The sequence below is a fragment of the Pungitius pungitius genome, chromosome 15, assembly GCF_949316345.1.
Source record: "Pungitius pungitius chromosome 15, fPunPun2.1, whole genome shotgun sequence".
In the NCBI taxonomy this organism is placed as follows: domain Eukaryota; kingdom Metazoa; phylum Chordata; class Actinopteri; order Perciformes; family Gasterosteidae; genus Pungitius; species Pungitius pungitius.
Genome location: NC_084914.1, coordinates 7,867,584 through 7,882,722, shown reverse-complemented (window position 1 = coordinate 7,882,722; position 15,139 = coordinate 7,867,584). Strand labels below are relative to the sequence as shown.

Genomic DNA, 15,139 nt, shown 5'->3' with positions numbered 1-15,139 from the left:
TTAAGTTAACGGCATAATGAATCAATTTTGTATTCCTTGCTGTATTTATTGTGTAGAGAGAAATTGAATGACTGATTTCTATGAGGAGATTTTTACTGTTGGCTGTGGAATGATTTATAATACTGTTGCAATTGCTTGACGGTGAGTAAACTGCTGCAGCCGCGTGTTGTCTGAAGACTGGTTATTTCTTTAATAAATGCTTTAATGTGACTCATTTGTGAATAGATCCATAGTGGTTTCTCACTGTGAAAAATGCACGTGGGCACCGATTCACAAGGTTCAACTCACTTGAGTTATGCTCCCCTGAAGTCATAACAGTTTTGTGTGATGTTTAGTTGTAAAGCATGAAGACATACCATGTATGCCTTATAAAAATACCAACCTATTATTGTGTATATTGTAAGCATGATCCGCGTGTTCCCTAAATCCATTCCCATCAACATTGTTAACAAAGCAAAGCCGTGTGGCTAGTTTTCTACAAAGTTAAATAAATATTCGCTTAAGAGATAGAGGTTATATTTTACGAGGAGTACCTGAAGGCAGCAGGAAACGTCAGGCGAAGCGTCAAGATGGTGGTATGTGTCCCTGCCGTGTGTCTCCCATGTAAATAGTGAAGCACGTTTCGTTAGTTCTGAGCATTTATAACTTTTCTTATTTTTTTTGTCGCCACAGAAATTCGGACTTCAGTTCAAAGCCACTCTGGAAAATGTCACTAATGTCAGACCATCGGGCGACGATTTCCGCTGGTTTCTGAAGGTAGGATGGGCTTCGAGCTAGCATGCTAGCTGGTTAGCTCTGTAGTCATCTGAAGTGCTGATAACTGTATCGAACCCTTTGCCCGAGGAAACGTAATAACTAATTAATAATAAACTCACTTCCCACGGTTCACCCGTGACGTGTTACAGCCGCTCACACCTTCTGTCTCATTTACACAAGCAATGCTTTTTTTCCCCTCATAATTTCCCCTCAACTTGAAGCTGAAGTGTGGAAACTGTGGAGAGATCCCGGATAAATGGCAGTATGTAAACCTCGAGGTAAAAACATTTGTGTAATGTACAGTTTGGAAAATGTTGCCAACATGGTCAGTCACACACAGTGTCCAACCTGTATTAAAAAAAATCTATTCCATAGGAGAGTGTGCCACTAAAAGGAGGAAGAAGCAGTGCCAGCATGGTGCAGAAGTGTAAACTTTGTTCCAGGGAAAATTCTATTGGTATGAGCTGACACACCATTTCACTTACAAGACCTGGTGGAAGTATGACGTGTAAAACGTTTCTTACAGATATCCTGGGAGACACAATCAAACCGTATAATGTAAGCAAACCTCTCGTATCTCTTGCACTAAACTATAAACTTGTGACTAGTTAGTTTTCATGTAATCACTTGGAAGGGGGGGACTTCTCAAATTGAAGAATATGAACAAAAGCGGCCTGTTTTGATATTGATATGGGTTATTGACTGATAATTAGAGATCAAAACATTTTTGAAATCCTCCAGCTGTCTCATGAACTATAAACGTTGTTTACTATGGTTTTCACCTGTTAACAGTGTGTCTCTTTCTGCGTGTTGGTGTGTGTTTGCCGGTTTGAAGGCAGAGGACAGCGAACGCTTCAAGACAATGGTGCAGTTTGAGTGTCGGGGTCTGGAGCCCATTGACTTCCAACCTCAAGTGAGTCTTTGAGCAGATGTGAGTTTTCCTCATGGCCACATCGTCCCTTTTTCACAGCAGACATTTTAACTGGTAAAGGAAGCGCCGGTGTTACTAATAACATCAACAATGACGTTATGCATCACACCACGACCCCGGAAAATGAAGAAGCTATTGTTATTAATTTGATAAATGTGTCTTCTATAAAAAAAAAATGTATTGACATCAAATGTATACCTTTTTTACACTTGATATCTACCCTGCACAACATAACTGCCAAATACAATTGCTATGTTCCATTTAGGGATTTTTAGCAAAGTGACTCACTGTTGCATCTAATCGCTGGACCTAATAATAGGATGAAATCGATTCAGTTGATTAAATCAATCTGCTGTTCTTCCAGCCAAGTCAAGATATTTGCTGTTGAAAGAGGTTTATACCCACATTTTTCAGAGGAACCAAACTCCTCATATGGCACAATATTATATTACCATATGACTCCCCTCAAATTGTATTTAACCCCACCACAGGCTGGCTTCTCTGCACAAGGAGCAGAGTCTGGAACACAGTTTCCTGAAATTAACCTGCAAGAAAAAGTAAGTGTATTGGACAGGTCCGAAGTCATGGTTTAGAAATCATCATACACTCAATGTCCTGCATTTTGATGAAAATCTATGTAGTCATATGAAGTGAAAAGGCATCTATGTCAAGGAAATACAAAATTTGTTTGCTCTTTTAATTGTTCATATATTAAAGTAAAGTAAAATATTTTGAATCTTTTCCTAGAGTTGACTCAAATTCAGCTCAATATTTAGAATGGAATATATTTAAATGTATATTATATATTAAAATTTCGAAGATACACTGATGGACTGTTTGTCTTTTACACCAAACTGTACCACACAAATTATCTTTTTATTACATTTAACGTTGGTATATTAAATATTGTGTGTGTAGATAATGTGTACCCTGCTACTTAGAAATATTCACCTGAATTCCTTAAATTTGATATAATATTTTTTTTGTATTAAGTGTAATACCAGTTAGTTATTTAATTAAAGCTTCTTCCATTCCTTTTGATCTTGTTGTCAATAATCTCAACAGTGAGTACAGAATGCAACTCTCCAACCAGTGCAACTTGACTAACCCATTGTTTGTAAATTTCAGGACTGGACAGACTACGATGAGAAGGTCAAGGAGTCAGTGGGAATATTTGAGGTCACACACCAATTCATCAAGTGCTGATGTCATTAAGTGATGAGCTTCAGAGGTGGGCGAATGAACACTACAGGCAAGCGTCCTTGTTTCTCGTTGAAGTCAAGGATGCATCAGATGTTGAAGTGGCGAGGTTAGGAATGATGATGAACATTAACGGGTGTGGACTAAAACCACAGGTTGTTCATACAGGTGACGGATTAATCAATATGTCGGAGGATCTTTTCACTGCCTCAATAAAATCGAAAGGAGAAAATTCTGACTCAAGCTTTTTCAATGCACATTTGGTGGCCACTTTAAATGGTCAGTAGTACCACACTGTTATAGCCAAACCAACCTGTGAGATTACTTTTTTTTTAAATAAGTCCAAAACGATTTATTATTGGTGTGCCAACAATAAGCCATAATCTACTCAATAAAGCTGGACTGAGCAATGATATCCCATATGGACCTTGAGATGATTGAAAAGACCTGACAGGTTTCAGCTGTGAATCAAAGAGATAAAGGGGGAGATAGATAAGATCTCTCACTCTGTCAGCATTTCAAGGTGTTGTAAACTGTCTAGAAATTGCTATCAAAATAAAGGGATGGGGAATATATGGTATCACATAATAGACTTTACCCCAATACAATTGAAATGTAACACTGCACTATAGGAAACAATCAGTGGGCGATCACATGAAAATGACAAAAATAAATCCCTGCCAGAGACTGCTAAATTATTTTCACAAAATCTCTGCAATCCAAAGTTTACAACAACTGCAATTAAAAATAAGTGTGTTATTGTAAAAACTGGCAAAAATGTTTCACCATAGTCAATATTAGTTAGACGACAGGAAGTCTGTGTTCTCTCACTCCGAGGCACATTGTGTTCTTGATCATCTGATAATAAAGATTTTGTGGTTGTGCGTCAATATTTATTTTTCTTGTGGTGCCCCCCCCCCCCCCCCCCCCCGTAGAGAAGATGAAGTAGAAGTAGACTGGATCCATGACTTTGTATGTGTATCAATGTGTCTCCTGCTTATCAGTATTATTCAATAAATGTCCTGTTCTATGATTTCACACTAGTGTCTAGTAAGATTTCTTTCTAACAGTATCAAAACGACTCAAAAGAGAATACTTTTTGTCTTTAGAATATCTCTCCTCAGCATGACCAGATAAGAGTTTAAAAAAGAAAAAAATCCGAGTGTTGCATGTGATGCTTACAGACGATCTTTGCTACAGAGGCGGATCCTGCGGTGTGTGTGCTGTTCACGGACCTGTCTGTCTCAGTGTGGACCAGCTGAGCAGAAGAGACCATGGCACCTGGAAAGATGAACAGGGTGTTTGTCATCGGTGTGGGCATGACCAAGGTAGTATCAACGTTATTTACGTTAGTTAACACTCGTAGTGTGTCTGTCGGTAAGACGAGCGCGAATGACACAAATGTACAGACTTGAGGCTGGCATTGTTAAGCTAGCATAGTTGGCTAACTGCAGATTTAAGTGGATTGGACATGTTTTTGTGGCGGTTATCCAACAGACCACCGTGTAGTGAACATTTCATTGTGCACATGTTGTTTCAATGAGTCTCGTGTCACAACTTAAACAAAGTTACACATTGTAAGTATTAGCTAGCGGTAGCTAGATTAGCCCAAACACCGTTGCACAGTTTGCAGTTTAATTAGATGACGGTTATTTAGCTTTGCGCTTAATCGTTGCTTTTCTTGAGATAAGTTAGGTAGCAACTGGTCTGCATTGACTGCTCAACTTTGCTCGGTATCTAATGTCCCTATTTCAAGTCCATAGTTCATGGCCAACAGATACAAACTGTGCAAAGGGTCACCGATTTATTTCGTAGAATGGTGAAGTTGGGACCCGCCCCTCGCAACATCTGATTGGCTTACAAGCCAATCGGTGTTAGGAAGGAGCTAGAAAGCCAATCAGAAGCAGGGAAAAACGGATCATCATCTTTTACCTCCCACCGTAAAACTGTAATAATTATTATTAATTAATAGTGAAATATTTAGTCAATCCATGAAGAGAGCTGGATTTTTACAATGTTTACATTAAAACGATTGGGTTTGTTTAGTTTTACAGAAATTCTTAACAATGTGAAGAGTTTTGTTTCAGTGCTCTATGGAGAGGTTTATTTTTTATTTTTTCGAAATTCTCAAAAAAGAAATATTGTTTATAATACAATACAAGTTACTCACTGACGTTTCACCTTATGTAGATTTTCACTGTGACTATTATGTTCCATGTTTAATGTATCCTGTACTTTAACAAGAAAATGAATGTGAATTTGATTGACATACTTTTCTGTATTTTGCTGCAGTTTGAGAAGCCTGGAGGCAACTATGATTATCCTGATATGGCCAAGGAAGCAGGTGCTTATCTTTCTGATCATGGAACTTGTTCCGACAATCAAAAGATACCATATCTGTGAAATTGAACTTAATGCAAAACATGTGACAAAATGTGTTTATTACTGTATGTCTACATCCTATTTTAGGTCAAAAGGCTCTAGCAGATGCAGGAGTCCCATATTCTGCCATTGAACAAGCCTGTGTAGGATACGTCTATGGTAAAATGGGACCCTTTTTTTTGGTCTAAATTTAAGTAAATTCTTTACATCACAATACTACATATTTTGTCACTTTACTCTTGTATCGTTCTATGTGCTTTAAAAACGTATTAACTTAAAAAAAAAACATCAACCACACAGTCAAACACATAAGAAATAACATAATTTATTCTATCTCCATCCCTCAGGGGACTCCACATGTGGGCAGAGGGCCATTTACCACAGCCTCGGCCTGACCGGGATCCCCATCATCAACGTCAACAACAACTGTTCCACAGGCTCTACGGCTCTCTTCATGGCTCGCCAACTGGTTATGGGAGGTGAGCACAGCAGGACGCCTTGAAATTACTGAACACCCAAAAGCCAAGCTTTTAAAAAGGCGGCTGTAGAGAGCTCACATGGTTTTAGTGGATTCTAATCTACTCATTTTCACACAAGGAGAAAAGTATTGCAACATGCAACACAGAAACGTCTTTACCAATTTATTTAGCGTATGTCCATTATAAAGTATAAAACAAACTTTAAACTCTGCACTTCCCATCTCCTTTTGCAGGGCTTGCTGAATGTGCTCTTGCCCTCGGGTTCGAGAGGATGGAGAAGGGCTCTTTGTCTGCAAAGGTATGGAAAAAAACCTCATGCATTGTGTTTCTTCATCGGATGTAGTCAAAATCAATAATAATCATTTTATTACAGCAAATAACTGTAGCTGCACTGTAAAATCTGGCCATTGATGAGTGAAAATTAGCTTCCTGGCTAATTCTGACTCATTAACGGGAACATAAAAGTAATATATTCCCAGTATTGACTGGTCGGTTCATTCCAGATGTTTAAAGCCTATTTGTCTTTTTGCATACTTCTATTTCTAAATTGCTAAACATTCTGGAAGTTTCGGCTTGTTGGTGTATAAATGCAAATTCTCCAGGTTTTACTATAATTCTCTAATTAAAAAAACAACAACCTCCAATTAAAACGTAATTTGAGAAGTACTTGCTTTTAGTTTATGGACAGGACCAATCCAATGGACAAGCACATGGAGGTGATGATCAACCGCTACGGGATGGTGGCAGCTCCAGCAGCAGCACAGATGTTCGGTAACGCCGGCAGGGAGCACATGGAGAAATATGGTAAGCGCTACAAAAACACAAAAACATCTCACAGTGGATGTATCCTGCATCGACTTCATGGTTCTACTCTTATCTTACACAGTACACGTGTGTGTCTCTGTTTGAATCTCTTCCAGGCACAAAACCGGAACACTTTGCCAAAATCGCCTGGAAAAACCACAAGCATTCCACCAACAACCCGTAAGACAAGGTTAACTTAAACAACTATTATTGCATCAGAACTATCCTTGAAGTAATAGGTTATTTGTGTTTCATGCAGGTATTCTCAGTTCCAGGATGAGTACAGCCTGGAGCAGGTGATTAACTCCCGGAAAGTGTTTGACTTCCTCACTCTACTGCAGTGCTGGTAAGAGCTTCGCTGATTTACAGTTAGTGTCGTTATCTCTTCGAAAATAAACCATCCCGACTCGCTCGAGTGTATCAGCTTGTCCTGCTCTTCTTCTCTCATCAGCCCGACATCAGACGGCGCCGGAGCAGCAGTGTTGGCCAGCGAGGCCTTCGTCAGGAAACACCACCTGGAGAAGCAGGCGGTGGAGATCGTGGCCCAAGAGATGGTGACTGACCTCGCTTCCACGTTTGAAGAAAAGAGCTGCATTAAGATGGTAGGAATTATTAGCAAAGTGTCTCTTGACGACACACCGTCTCTGACATTCTCCCCTTGTCTGGATCTACATTTGACTATATATTTTTAAGTTGAATAGTACTTTGTTACGTGGAAAACACATTTAACTGCTTTAGAGCCAAGGGTGGGGTAAAATAGTTTCAAACTATATTGCATTTTTATATATATATTCACCAAAAAGAATTCAATCGTATTGCTAAAGGATAACACAATGTCTTAAAAACCCACTCCGGTGCATCTTGGTCCAATACCTGGCTGCTCCCATAAGTAACCTCCAGGTGTCGACCGTATTACCCTACTAGTTGGCAAACAAACCAAAACTATGTTTATTTAAGTACCTACAAACAATGATTAAACCAAACGCACTATTTAAATAGAAAAGGCAATCTTAGTATATCATACAATCTAATCTAAACAATTAAACAATACCCATTACCCCTTAATACAATCCAAATACCATAAGAAAATAAATGGCTTCAACAATCCTTATGAGGAGGGAAAAAAAATCTTAAATTTGTTCCTAAAATTACATTCTTTTCATTTTTTCCCCTCTACTTAGGTGGGTTATGACATGTCACGGGCGGCGGCCAAAAAGTGTTACGAAGCTTCAGGTCTGACGCCCAGTGACGTCGATGTGGTTGAGCTGCACGACTGTTTCTCAGCCAACGAGCTCATCACGTACGAGGCTCTGGGGCTGTGTGCAGAGGGTGAGACCGCCGCTCTAAAGCCCGCTGAGCCGAGTGAATGGTGTAAAGCAGCCTCCTGTTTGTCTCTGCCTGGATGGATCATTCTGCTGGTTTAGAGAGAGACATATTTTACATTCATTTTAGTAATTGTGTAGCATTATGCATATTTATTCTTATTTGATCCCTTAGTTTGCTGTAATCTTTAGTCTTCACTTATGATTTTATAAACCAAATCCCGTTTCACACAACACTACATATAAACAGTTTTGTTAGTTGGTAATACAATGCATGTATTTTTGATAACACCTATTGTGAATTTCACACTGTTTTTACAATGTTTTCTTTTACAACCAGGTAAAGCAGGAGAGCTGATTGACAGAGGGGACAACACGTATGGAGGCAAGTTTGTGGTCAACCCCAGTGGAGGTCTAATCTCTAAAGGACATCCTCTTGGTGCCACAGGTAAATAAAGCTGATGCCTCTTGTTATAAGCATACAAGACATAATCCAGGCTGAAAATGCCAGATATGGAGCAATGCTTTTTGAGCGAATGTTTATTTCTATCTTTTGTTGGCGCAGCGGATTAACATTCACAAAGTTGAGTAAAACATTGTGTTTATTGGGATATTCATGCTAGTGGTCAAGTCTTTTAGACTTTGCCAAACAACTCACAGTAGCCACTAGGTGGCATGTGTCACTCAGTGATGACCACCGTGTGAGTGGGGGAGCCTGCATGTGAGAGGGCAGCAGACTGTGGCTTAGGGAAGCCTTCACGCTAATCTCTCATGTTGCACTCTAAATACTGCAGCGGACGCTCCAACATTTGTCATACACATTCTGTTTGATGTTTAAGAAGTTTGTGTGCACCTTTTACAAATGCACGCACTGATGGGCCACAACACCGCTGTATTCTCCTTTTGTCTCATTTCAAACCGATCATTAGATTGGTCTCTTCTAAAATGTATCTCTCTCTCTCTATATGCATTACATTTCCTCTCCTTGATACTCCCTCTATACACCGGGTCACTCTCCCTGTGTACGAGCGCCCCAATCAGCGCTAAGCTCCCTCTGATCCATGGTGTTGCTCTTACTCTTACATACTCATTCTCACCTCTCACCTCTGGAGACACAGAGTGCTAATTTACTCACTTGTGCGAAGGCCCAACCTCCGAGGCAAGGTACAAATATGTATATAGTAAATTACCACCAAGTTAAAAGGCTTGTTTCCTGGATGAATTCTGAACTTTTCTTCATGTATAAGGAATCTGTTAGGGAATATACAGAGGCCCTTTTATTTGGATGAATAGCCGAGCATGCAGTATGTTCTCCATTTGGCGACAGCATTAACAAATCCTCGTGAAGAGGATTAAGAGTGCCGCTGAATGTAAGAGATGAACCGTGAAGAAGTCTTTACCCTTTAGCCCTTTAGCTTATTGGCATGATCGAGAAATGCAAAAGCTCATTAAGCGGAAGGGATGAAATGCTAAGCTGTCCTCCTGAGATTAAGGAATTGTTAGATGACAAGTCATCTGGTCAAACCCTCTGAGTGAAGATGTTCATTTAGAATGCTCTAGTGTCACTTCACATCGGGTCCGAGACACGACGCGCATTGTGTCCATATTAAATGATTCATTTACAGCAACTCAATATTCTTCATTGGAGATGCAGCGGCAAAAGTGAATTGCCCCTGAGATGTGCCCTGTAAAGGAATCCACCAATTGGATGGCTGCCTCGCCAGTCAAGCACCTGCCATCAGATGAGCTATTCCTGAGGCGTGTAAAAGACGTACCACAGGCAGAGCTTGGCTTGCTTTGTAGTCGAATAGTAAAATGTCTTTTTATGTTTTCCACCAAATACGTCATGAAATAAATTGCAATACTTCCACTAATGCATTTCCTTTCCAGTAATTACATTGCGGGGTCAAAATCCCCTTCAGTTGGCTTGTGGATGACACATTTTCAACCGTTTACCGCTTCATTAAGTTACGTTACAGCTTCCCCCACAATGGAAATGTCAGCTTACAGCAGAGCTCCCTCCCTTTTCCTTCCTTGTCATCAGGTCTGGCCCAGTGTGCAGAGCTGTGCTGGCAGCTCCGCGGGCAGGCTGACAGGAGGCAGGTCCCGGGGGCAAAAGTGGCCTTGCAACACAACATTGGCTTAGGAGGCGCCGTCGTTGTTGCTCTCTACAGGCTGGGATTTCCTCAGCAGTCCAGGTCAGGAAGTAGTTTCCAGCGATTTATTATTTCAGATTAGGTTTGATTTATTTATGTGGTCTTCATTTGGGGAATTCATTTTTGCGGTGTCAAACAGACCGATGATCTGGCGCTACTGATTACTACGCCTGAGGCAAAATGCATTGCACGTCCGTTTCTATAATATTTAACAATTCCAGCGCTTCAATCTGTGATTTTGGTTGTAGGAGCACTATGCTGCTTCATCCACGGTTCTTATTCTGCAGTATAACATATACATAGAAACTTACAGAACGGTTTTCTTTTTTTCTGCTTTCCACAGTTCCCGCGTAGGTGCCGTTCCCACCAGCTCAGCCAGTGGTCTGGAGGGATTTAAGGCGTATCCTGTATTTAAAGAGATGGAAAAACGACTACAGGAGGTATAATGGCACCCTGTTACAACCCAAAGCACCCTCACCTTAAACTAACCAACCTTCCTCCGATAACATAAAGCAAGACTCGCTCTCATTGGTTTGACCTTTTGCCATTGCTCTTGGTTTTGGGCATGTCCGATCCTCAGTCCAATCTTGCATGTTCCAGTATTGCGTTGAGTAATTGTTTTGCTCGCTGGGGGATTATTGGAATCCGGGGCTGTGAACAAAAGCACAGGTTTAGTTCGATTGGTGTTTGCAAGCATTGATTCATCAAGAGCTGAGATGATTCCACGTGACCTTTGGGACGGTGTTACCCGCAGCAGCCTAAAATGTGGGTGCTTCTGCAACATTAACGACTGTGTCCGAAATAGATTGGACATTGTTTTTGACAGAGACTCTCAGATTTTGGTCATATGTGACAAATCTGGCCCCAAGGTAGAAACATACACCTCGCCTACTTTAAAATAAATGAGGACCCTATTTCAGTATGACAATATTTATAGAACTAAGCCAAAAGCCTTCTATCCTTCTATAATCTATACAAGGCATGTTGAGAATAGTTTATAACGCTGTACACAATTGACGTTGTGGATGAAGAAGGCATAACACACAATCAATTCATAGTTTTAATCTGATGGATTCTGACCTTGTCAATTCCCTGCAGGAAGGAGAGCAGCTTGTCAAGAAGATTGGTGGAGTGTTTGCCTTTAAAGTGAAGGATGGACCAGAAGGGAAAGAGGGGACTTGGGTTGTCGATGTAAAAAATGGCAAAGGTTCCGTCACCACGGACCCAGGTGTGTATGTCGGCGGAGGTGTCAACATTACCTTGTTAGTGTTAGTTCTCACGTTTTTGGGCAATTGGAAGGACTTCTCTCTGTCAACCTGTTTCGGCATATCTACTTTTTGTAATCCAACGTGAATTAATTCCTTTAAGAGACAACATACACATTTAGATGGTTTGTGTTGTGTAAAAAAAAAACAAAAAAAAAAAACTGGATTGAGCAACTTTCTTCATTTTGCGCTTTGTCTTTGAAGCTCAAAAGGGGAAATTGGTTAAATCCCCTCAGAAGAATCATGTTTTAAATATACAACTAAAAGGATGAGATTTAATTGATTCAGTTCTTAAGATGTGAGAGATCGCTTTGATTTAACTCCACAGAGTCCAAGTAAAACTCGCCAGTGAAGCATTCAAAGCAGTTGACATTTTCATCCTAATTTCCATCACAAAAATGATGTGTTGAAATGTCTTTGGATCTAAAGACTTATGAAGCTGCTGCAGAAACCTGAATATAATTAAATAAAGAGTCTCACCCATAAAAGCCCAATCTTACTTTTCATCTCTCGGATGTGTTAAGCTTTTTCATATATTGTCTATTTGCCAGAGTAATGCCAAATGAGCCTTTTTTTTAATCATTAACCTTTGGAATATACACACAAGCTCCAGAGACCCGGAAGGTTCCTTCCACTTTTGTTTACATAAGTGATAAATGAGATTGGGATCCGTTCCAAACAATAACGGTTTCTTCCTCGGGCGGTTCTGCACCTTAACACCAGGTTCCATGAGAAGCACCTCTCTAGTAATGCTGCTGACAAACCAACAAGCAAAAACCCATAGAGTAACCTCGTCGGCCGAGGTAACGACGAGTTGAACCCGGTGTCTGCAATTATTTTATTGTATTTTATGATCGGTTTGACCGAGAGGATTGCATGGGACAATCAGCTGTTACCACCACAAATACACATGCTGCTTTTGCAGAGAAAATAAACTACAGCTAATTACACTTTCAGGATGCCACAAGCGTAATGCTACACAACCATCGTCACGCAAACATGCAGCTTTCCTGCCTCGGGCGTCATGGTGACGGTTGTATGCCGCTGCTTTGACGAGCTGAGGGGCTTGATTCCTACACTTTGGTTCCCGAAAGCCTCAGAACAATCATCCAAACCAATCATCATATTGCTCTTTGGGTTGTTGCTTCAGTAGAAGAAATGGACTTTAGTGCTGCTCGCAAGATATTTTTAACACAAATGGAAGTTTCATCCAAACGATAAGTCTCGAGTGCTTTCTATTCCATTGTTAGAATGATGACTTCTCCTGTGTCTCTCTCTTTTTGTTTGGATAAGGAAGAGAACATGTTTGATTTGATGTTTGAAAAATACATTTTCCACTTGTTTTGTTGTAGGTAAAAAGGCAGACTGCACTTTATCCATGAGTGACCAGGATCTTCTGGAACTGATGACGGGGAAGTTGAACCCACAACTTGTACGTAGTAATGACTTTTTAATTTGATTCTCTTTCAAAGTGCGAGACTGAACTGAAGCTTTTACTGCAGGAAAAATTAATATTATAAATTACTATTACCTACCTTTTTATATACACACAACTAGAAGATGCAGTGCATGTAAGATGGTTAGGGAACTAACATGATAAATTAGAAAACATCTTAGTGAAACATTTTGATATACTGCCAATAATGCTTTCTTTTAATGGAAATTAAAGTTAAAACTTTTAACTTCTCTGGCCGTAGTAACCTTCACTTCATACCAGAGTTTGTCTATAATGACCCAAGGCAAAATGTGTTTAGGATAAAGAGCAGTAAAGAACAGTCCAAAGCTGATCTATTTTAGGATGTGAGCAGTGATTCAATTGACAGCTTAGAAGGCGTCTTCCCTTGAGACAGAATCAATTTGGCATTTCATAATGGCTCAAAAACACATTTTTCCAAAATCTCATTTGATTTCTCTTTTTCAAAAACATATTTTCAGTGATGTTTTTATTAAAATTGTAATCTGATCATTTTTAGAGACGTTAATCCTGTTGCTCTTTTTCAAACTGCTGTCTGCAGGCATTCTTCAAAGGGAAACTGAAGGTCACTGGGAACATGGGCTTGGCCATGAAGCTGCAGAACCTGCAGGTTACTCCGGGGAAGGCCAAGCTGTGAGACCCTGAACTCGCCTTGTGGCGTCTCAGCAGCACTTTCGGACACATTTGTCGGAATACTTAATTCCTCCTCTTGCGTTTTGCTCCTCAACAAGCACAAGGAAAACGGCCGTCTGATCTTAAGAGGAGAGCTATAATGTTAATTAAAACGGATATTTTGAAATCAGAGAACGCCGTGTAGAACACATGTTTAAATATCCTGTTATGCTGCTAATCTTCTTCACCAGTTCTCTTAAAGTCTAACATCATTTCTGAAACATCCGTAGTCTCTAATATGCTTATATTTAGCATCATTGCAAACATATGTGACGCGCTTCCATTTTTGATTAATCATCATCAATGTGCCTTAATTTCCCTCTGTGAAATGAAGATTGTGGTTTAAAACCATTTTTGGTCTCTACCCTTTTGATGGATAATTTTGTACTTAATATAAGTCTGTAAATCATAGAAAGCATCTAATTAAAATTAAAATAACAAACTCCTCAAGTTTTGTTCTTCTTAAAGTAAAGTTTCTTACTTAAAAAAAAAAGAAAGAAAATAACTGCCTCTAAGTGGCCTAAATGTTTCTGTGTTTTCTGTGATTTTATTCTTCTTTTCTACCAATGCGTTCCATTTCCTGCGTATAAGCTCGAACCTTCGTACGTCTCTGTGAACGACGTCAGGCTCAAGAGCTTTGGGCGCCGGCTCGATGGCGTTGTGCACATGTGGGCAACAATAACTTCACGAGAGCGATGCAGCCGCGGTTGGTCTCCAAAACTGCAGGGCCAAAGGCATGATGGGAAATGCCTGTCTGACACCAGATCAAATTTGCTCTTAAATTTGTTTTTACGTTTTTATAATAACATCAGATTGTATGTAATTACCGCTCGAGTTGCGCAATGAAGGTTTAATCTAAAAACACATTAATCTGTGGTATGATGATGAGAATAGACCTTAATTAAAGCATCAAAGCGTTTCACAAGCAGGCATAAAAAGAACAAAGGATATTAACATGAAATAATAATATACCTTTATATTTACTACTGCTGAGCTCGCCCACTTTCCTGGTGAGGTGCAGCTCATCTCAAATAATCCTCGATGTATTGCTGTTCTCTAATGGATCTCTAATGCATGTGTCTCTAATGACTGCGTTAAATCAAGCCTTGACCATAGGTGCACCTGTAGAGTTGAGCAGTGTCTCTTCTTGGGCTGAGGAAAGTGCAACACGACCTGAAGTGTTCACAAAGTAGAGCTCTAAATGGAAACCTTTTACAGTCCAGACTGTCTCAAAACAGGGAAGCCTCCCTTGCTGAACTACTGACATAAATAAAAATAAAAAAATAAAATACACACAGCTTATGATAAGTCCATAATGTTTTTGTTTGTCTAAATCCCGCATCTAAATTAGAAAATACATGTTCATATAATAGTTTAAGCGCTGTTTAAAAAGGGGATTATGTCACCAATATCCCCACTCAGGCTCATACAGCCCTCCAGTTCTTACTGGATGACATTCAAACAAAGGGATTTCTTTTGTTAGTTTTTTTTAATCTTTTTTTTTTGCCCTACTTCTTCTTTCCATATTTCTCCTCCATTTGTCTATTAATGTATCCCTCTTGGCCTCTCCCCACCCGCCTGCCCTCCACCCACGACAGGGCACCTTCTGCCAGATCCGGCCCGCGTTCCAGTTTGCTTCCTATTTGGCTCCCTTTAGGTCCTTTCCTCATCTCCTCCCTTTGCCAGGTGGCCATTTGC

General features: G+C 40.0%; 2 protein-coding genes across 3 annotated transcripts; both read left to right on the top strand.

Annotated features, from left to right (window-relative positions):
• The first annotated feature begins 489 nt into the window (after positions 1-489).
• czib (CXXC motif containing zinc binding protein) lies at positions 490-4,156 on the top strand. The gene is made up of 9 exons (XM_037458096.2): positions 490-575; positions 673-756; positions 978-1,034; positions 1,132-1,213; positions 1,283-1,314; positions 1,592-1,669; positions 2,179-2,244; positions 2,816-3,859; positions 4,088-4,156. Exons 1-8 carry the CDS (start codon positions 570-572, stop codon positions 2,891-2,893), a joined length of 483 nt encoding a protein of 160 aa, XP_037313993.1. The 5' UTR covers positions 490-569; the 3' UTR covers positions 2,894-3,859; positions 4,088-4,156.
• scp2a (sterol carrier protein 2a) lies at positions 4,072-13,886 on the top strand. Of its 2 annotated transcripts, none has more exons than XM_037458081.2 (16): positions 4,072-4,215; positions 5,180-5,231; positions 5,357-5,428; positions 5,617-5,748; positions 5,982-6,046; positions 6,426-6,552; positions 6,669-6,732; positions 6,812-6,898; positions 7,004-7,154; positions 7,734-7,881; positions 8,215-8,322; positions 9,919-10,072; positions 10,374-10,470; positions 11,129-11,258; positions 12,648-12,727; positions 13,311-13,886. In XM_037458081.2, the coding sequence occupies exons 1-16, from the start codon at positions 4,162-4,164 to the stop codon at positions 13,404-13,406; spliced, it is 1,617 nt and encodes a 538-aa protein (XP_037313978.1). In that variant the 5' UTR covers positions 4,072-4,161; the 3' UTR covers positions 13,407-13,886. The 2 variants fall into 2 exon arrangements, with proteins under 2 accessions (XP_037313978.1, XP_062413523.1); XM_062557539.1 differs by lacking the exon at positions 4,072-4,215 and adding an exon at positions 4,741-4,835.
• Positions 13,887-15,139: the final 1,253 nt, after the last annotated feature.

Bases quoted from the DNA above. Each gene is read 5' to 3' on its own strand.
- scp2a (XM_037458081.2), top strand. From the start codon at position 4,162: ATGGCACCTGGAAAGATGAACAGGGTGTTTGTCATCGGTGTGGGCATG. The intron at 6,553-6,668 runs GTAAGCGCTACA...AATCTCTTCCAG, and splicing joins GGAGCACATGGAGAAATATG to GCACAAAACCGGAACACTTT. The intron at 6,733-6,811 runs GTAAGACAAGGT...TGTTTCATGCAG, and splicing joins AAGCATTCCACCAACAACCC to GTATTCTCAGTTCCAGGATG.
- czib (XM_037458096.2), top strand. The intron at 1,035-1,131 runs GTAAAAACATTT...TCTATTCCATAG, and splicing joins GGCAGTATGTAAACCTCGAG to GAGAGTGTGCCACTAAAAGG. The intron at 1,670-2,178 runs GTGAGTCTTTGA...ACCCCACCACAG, and splicing joins CCATTGACTTCCAACCTCAA to GCTGGCTTCTCTGCACAAGG.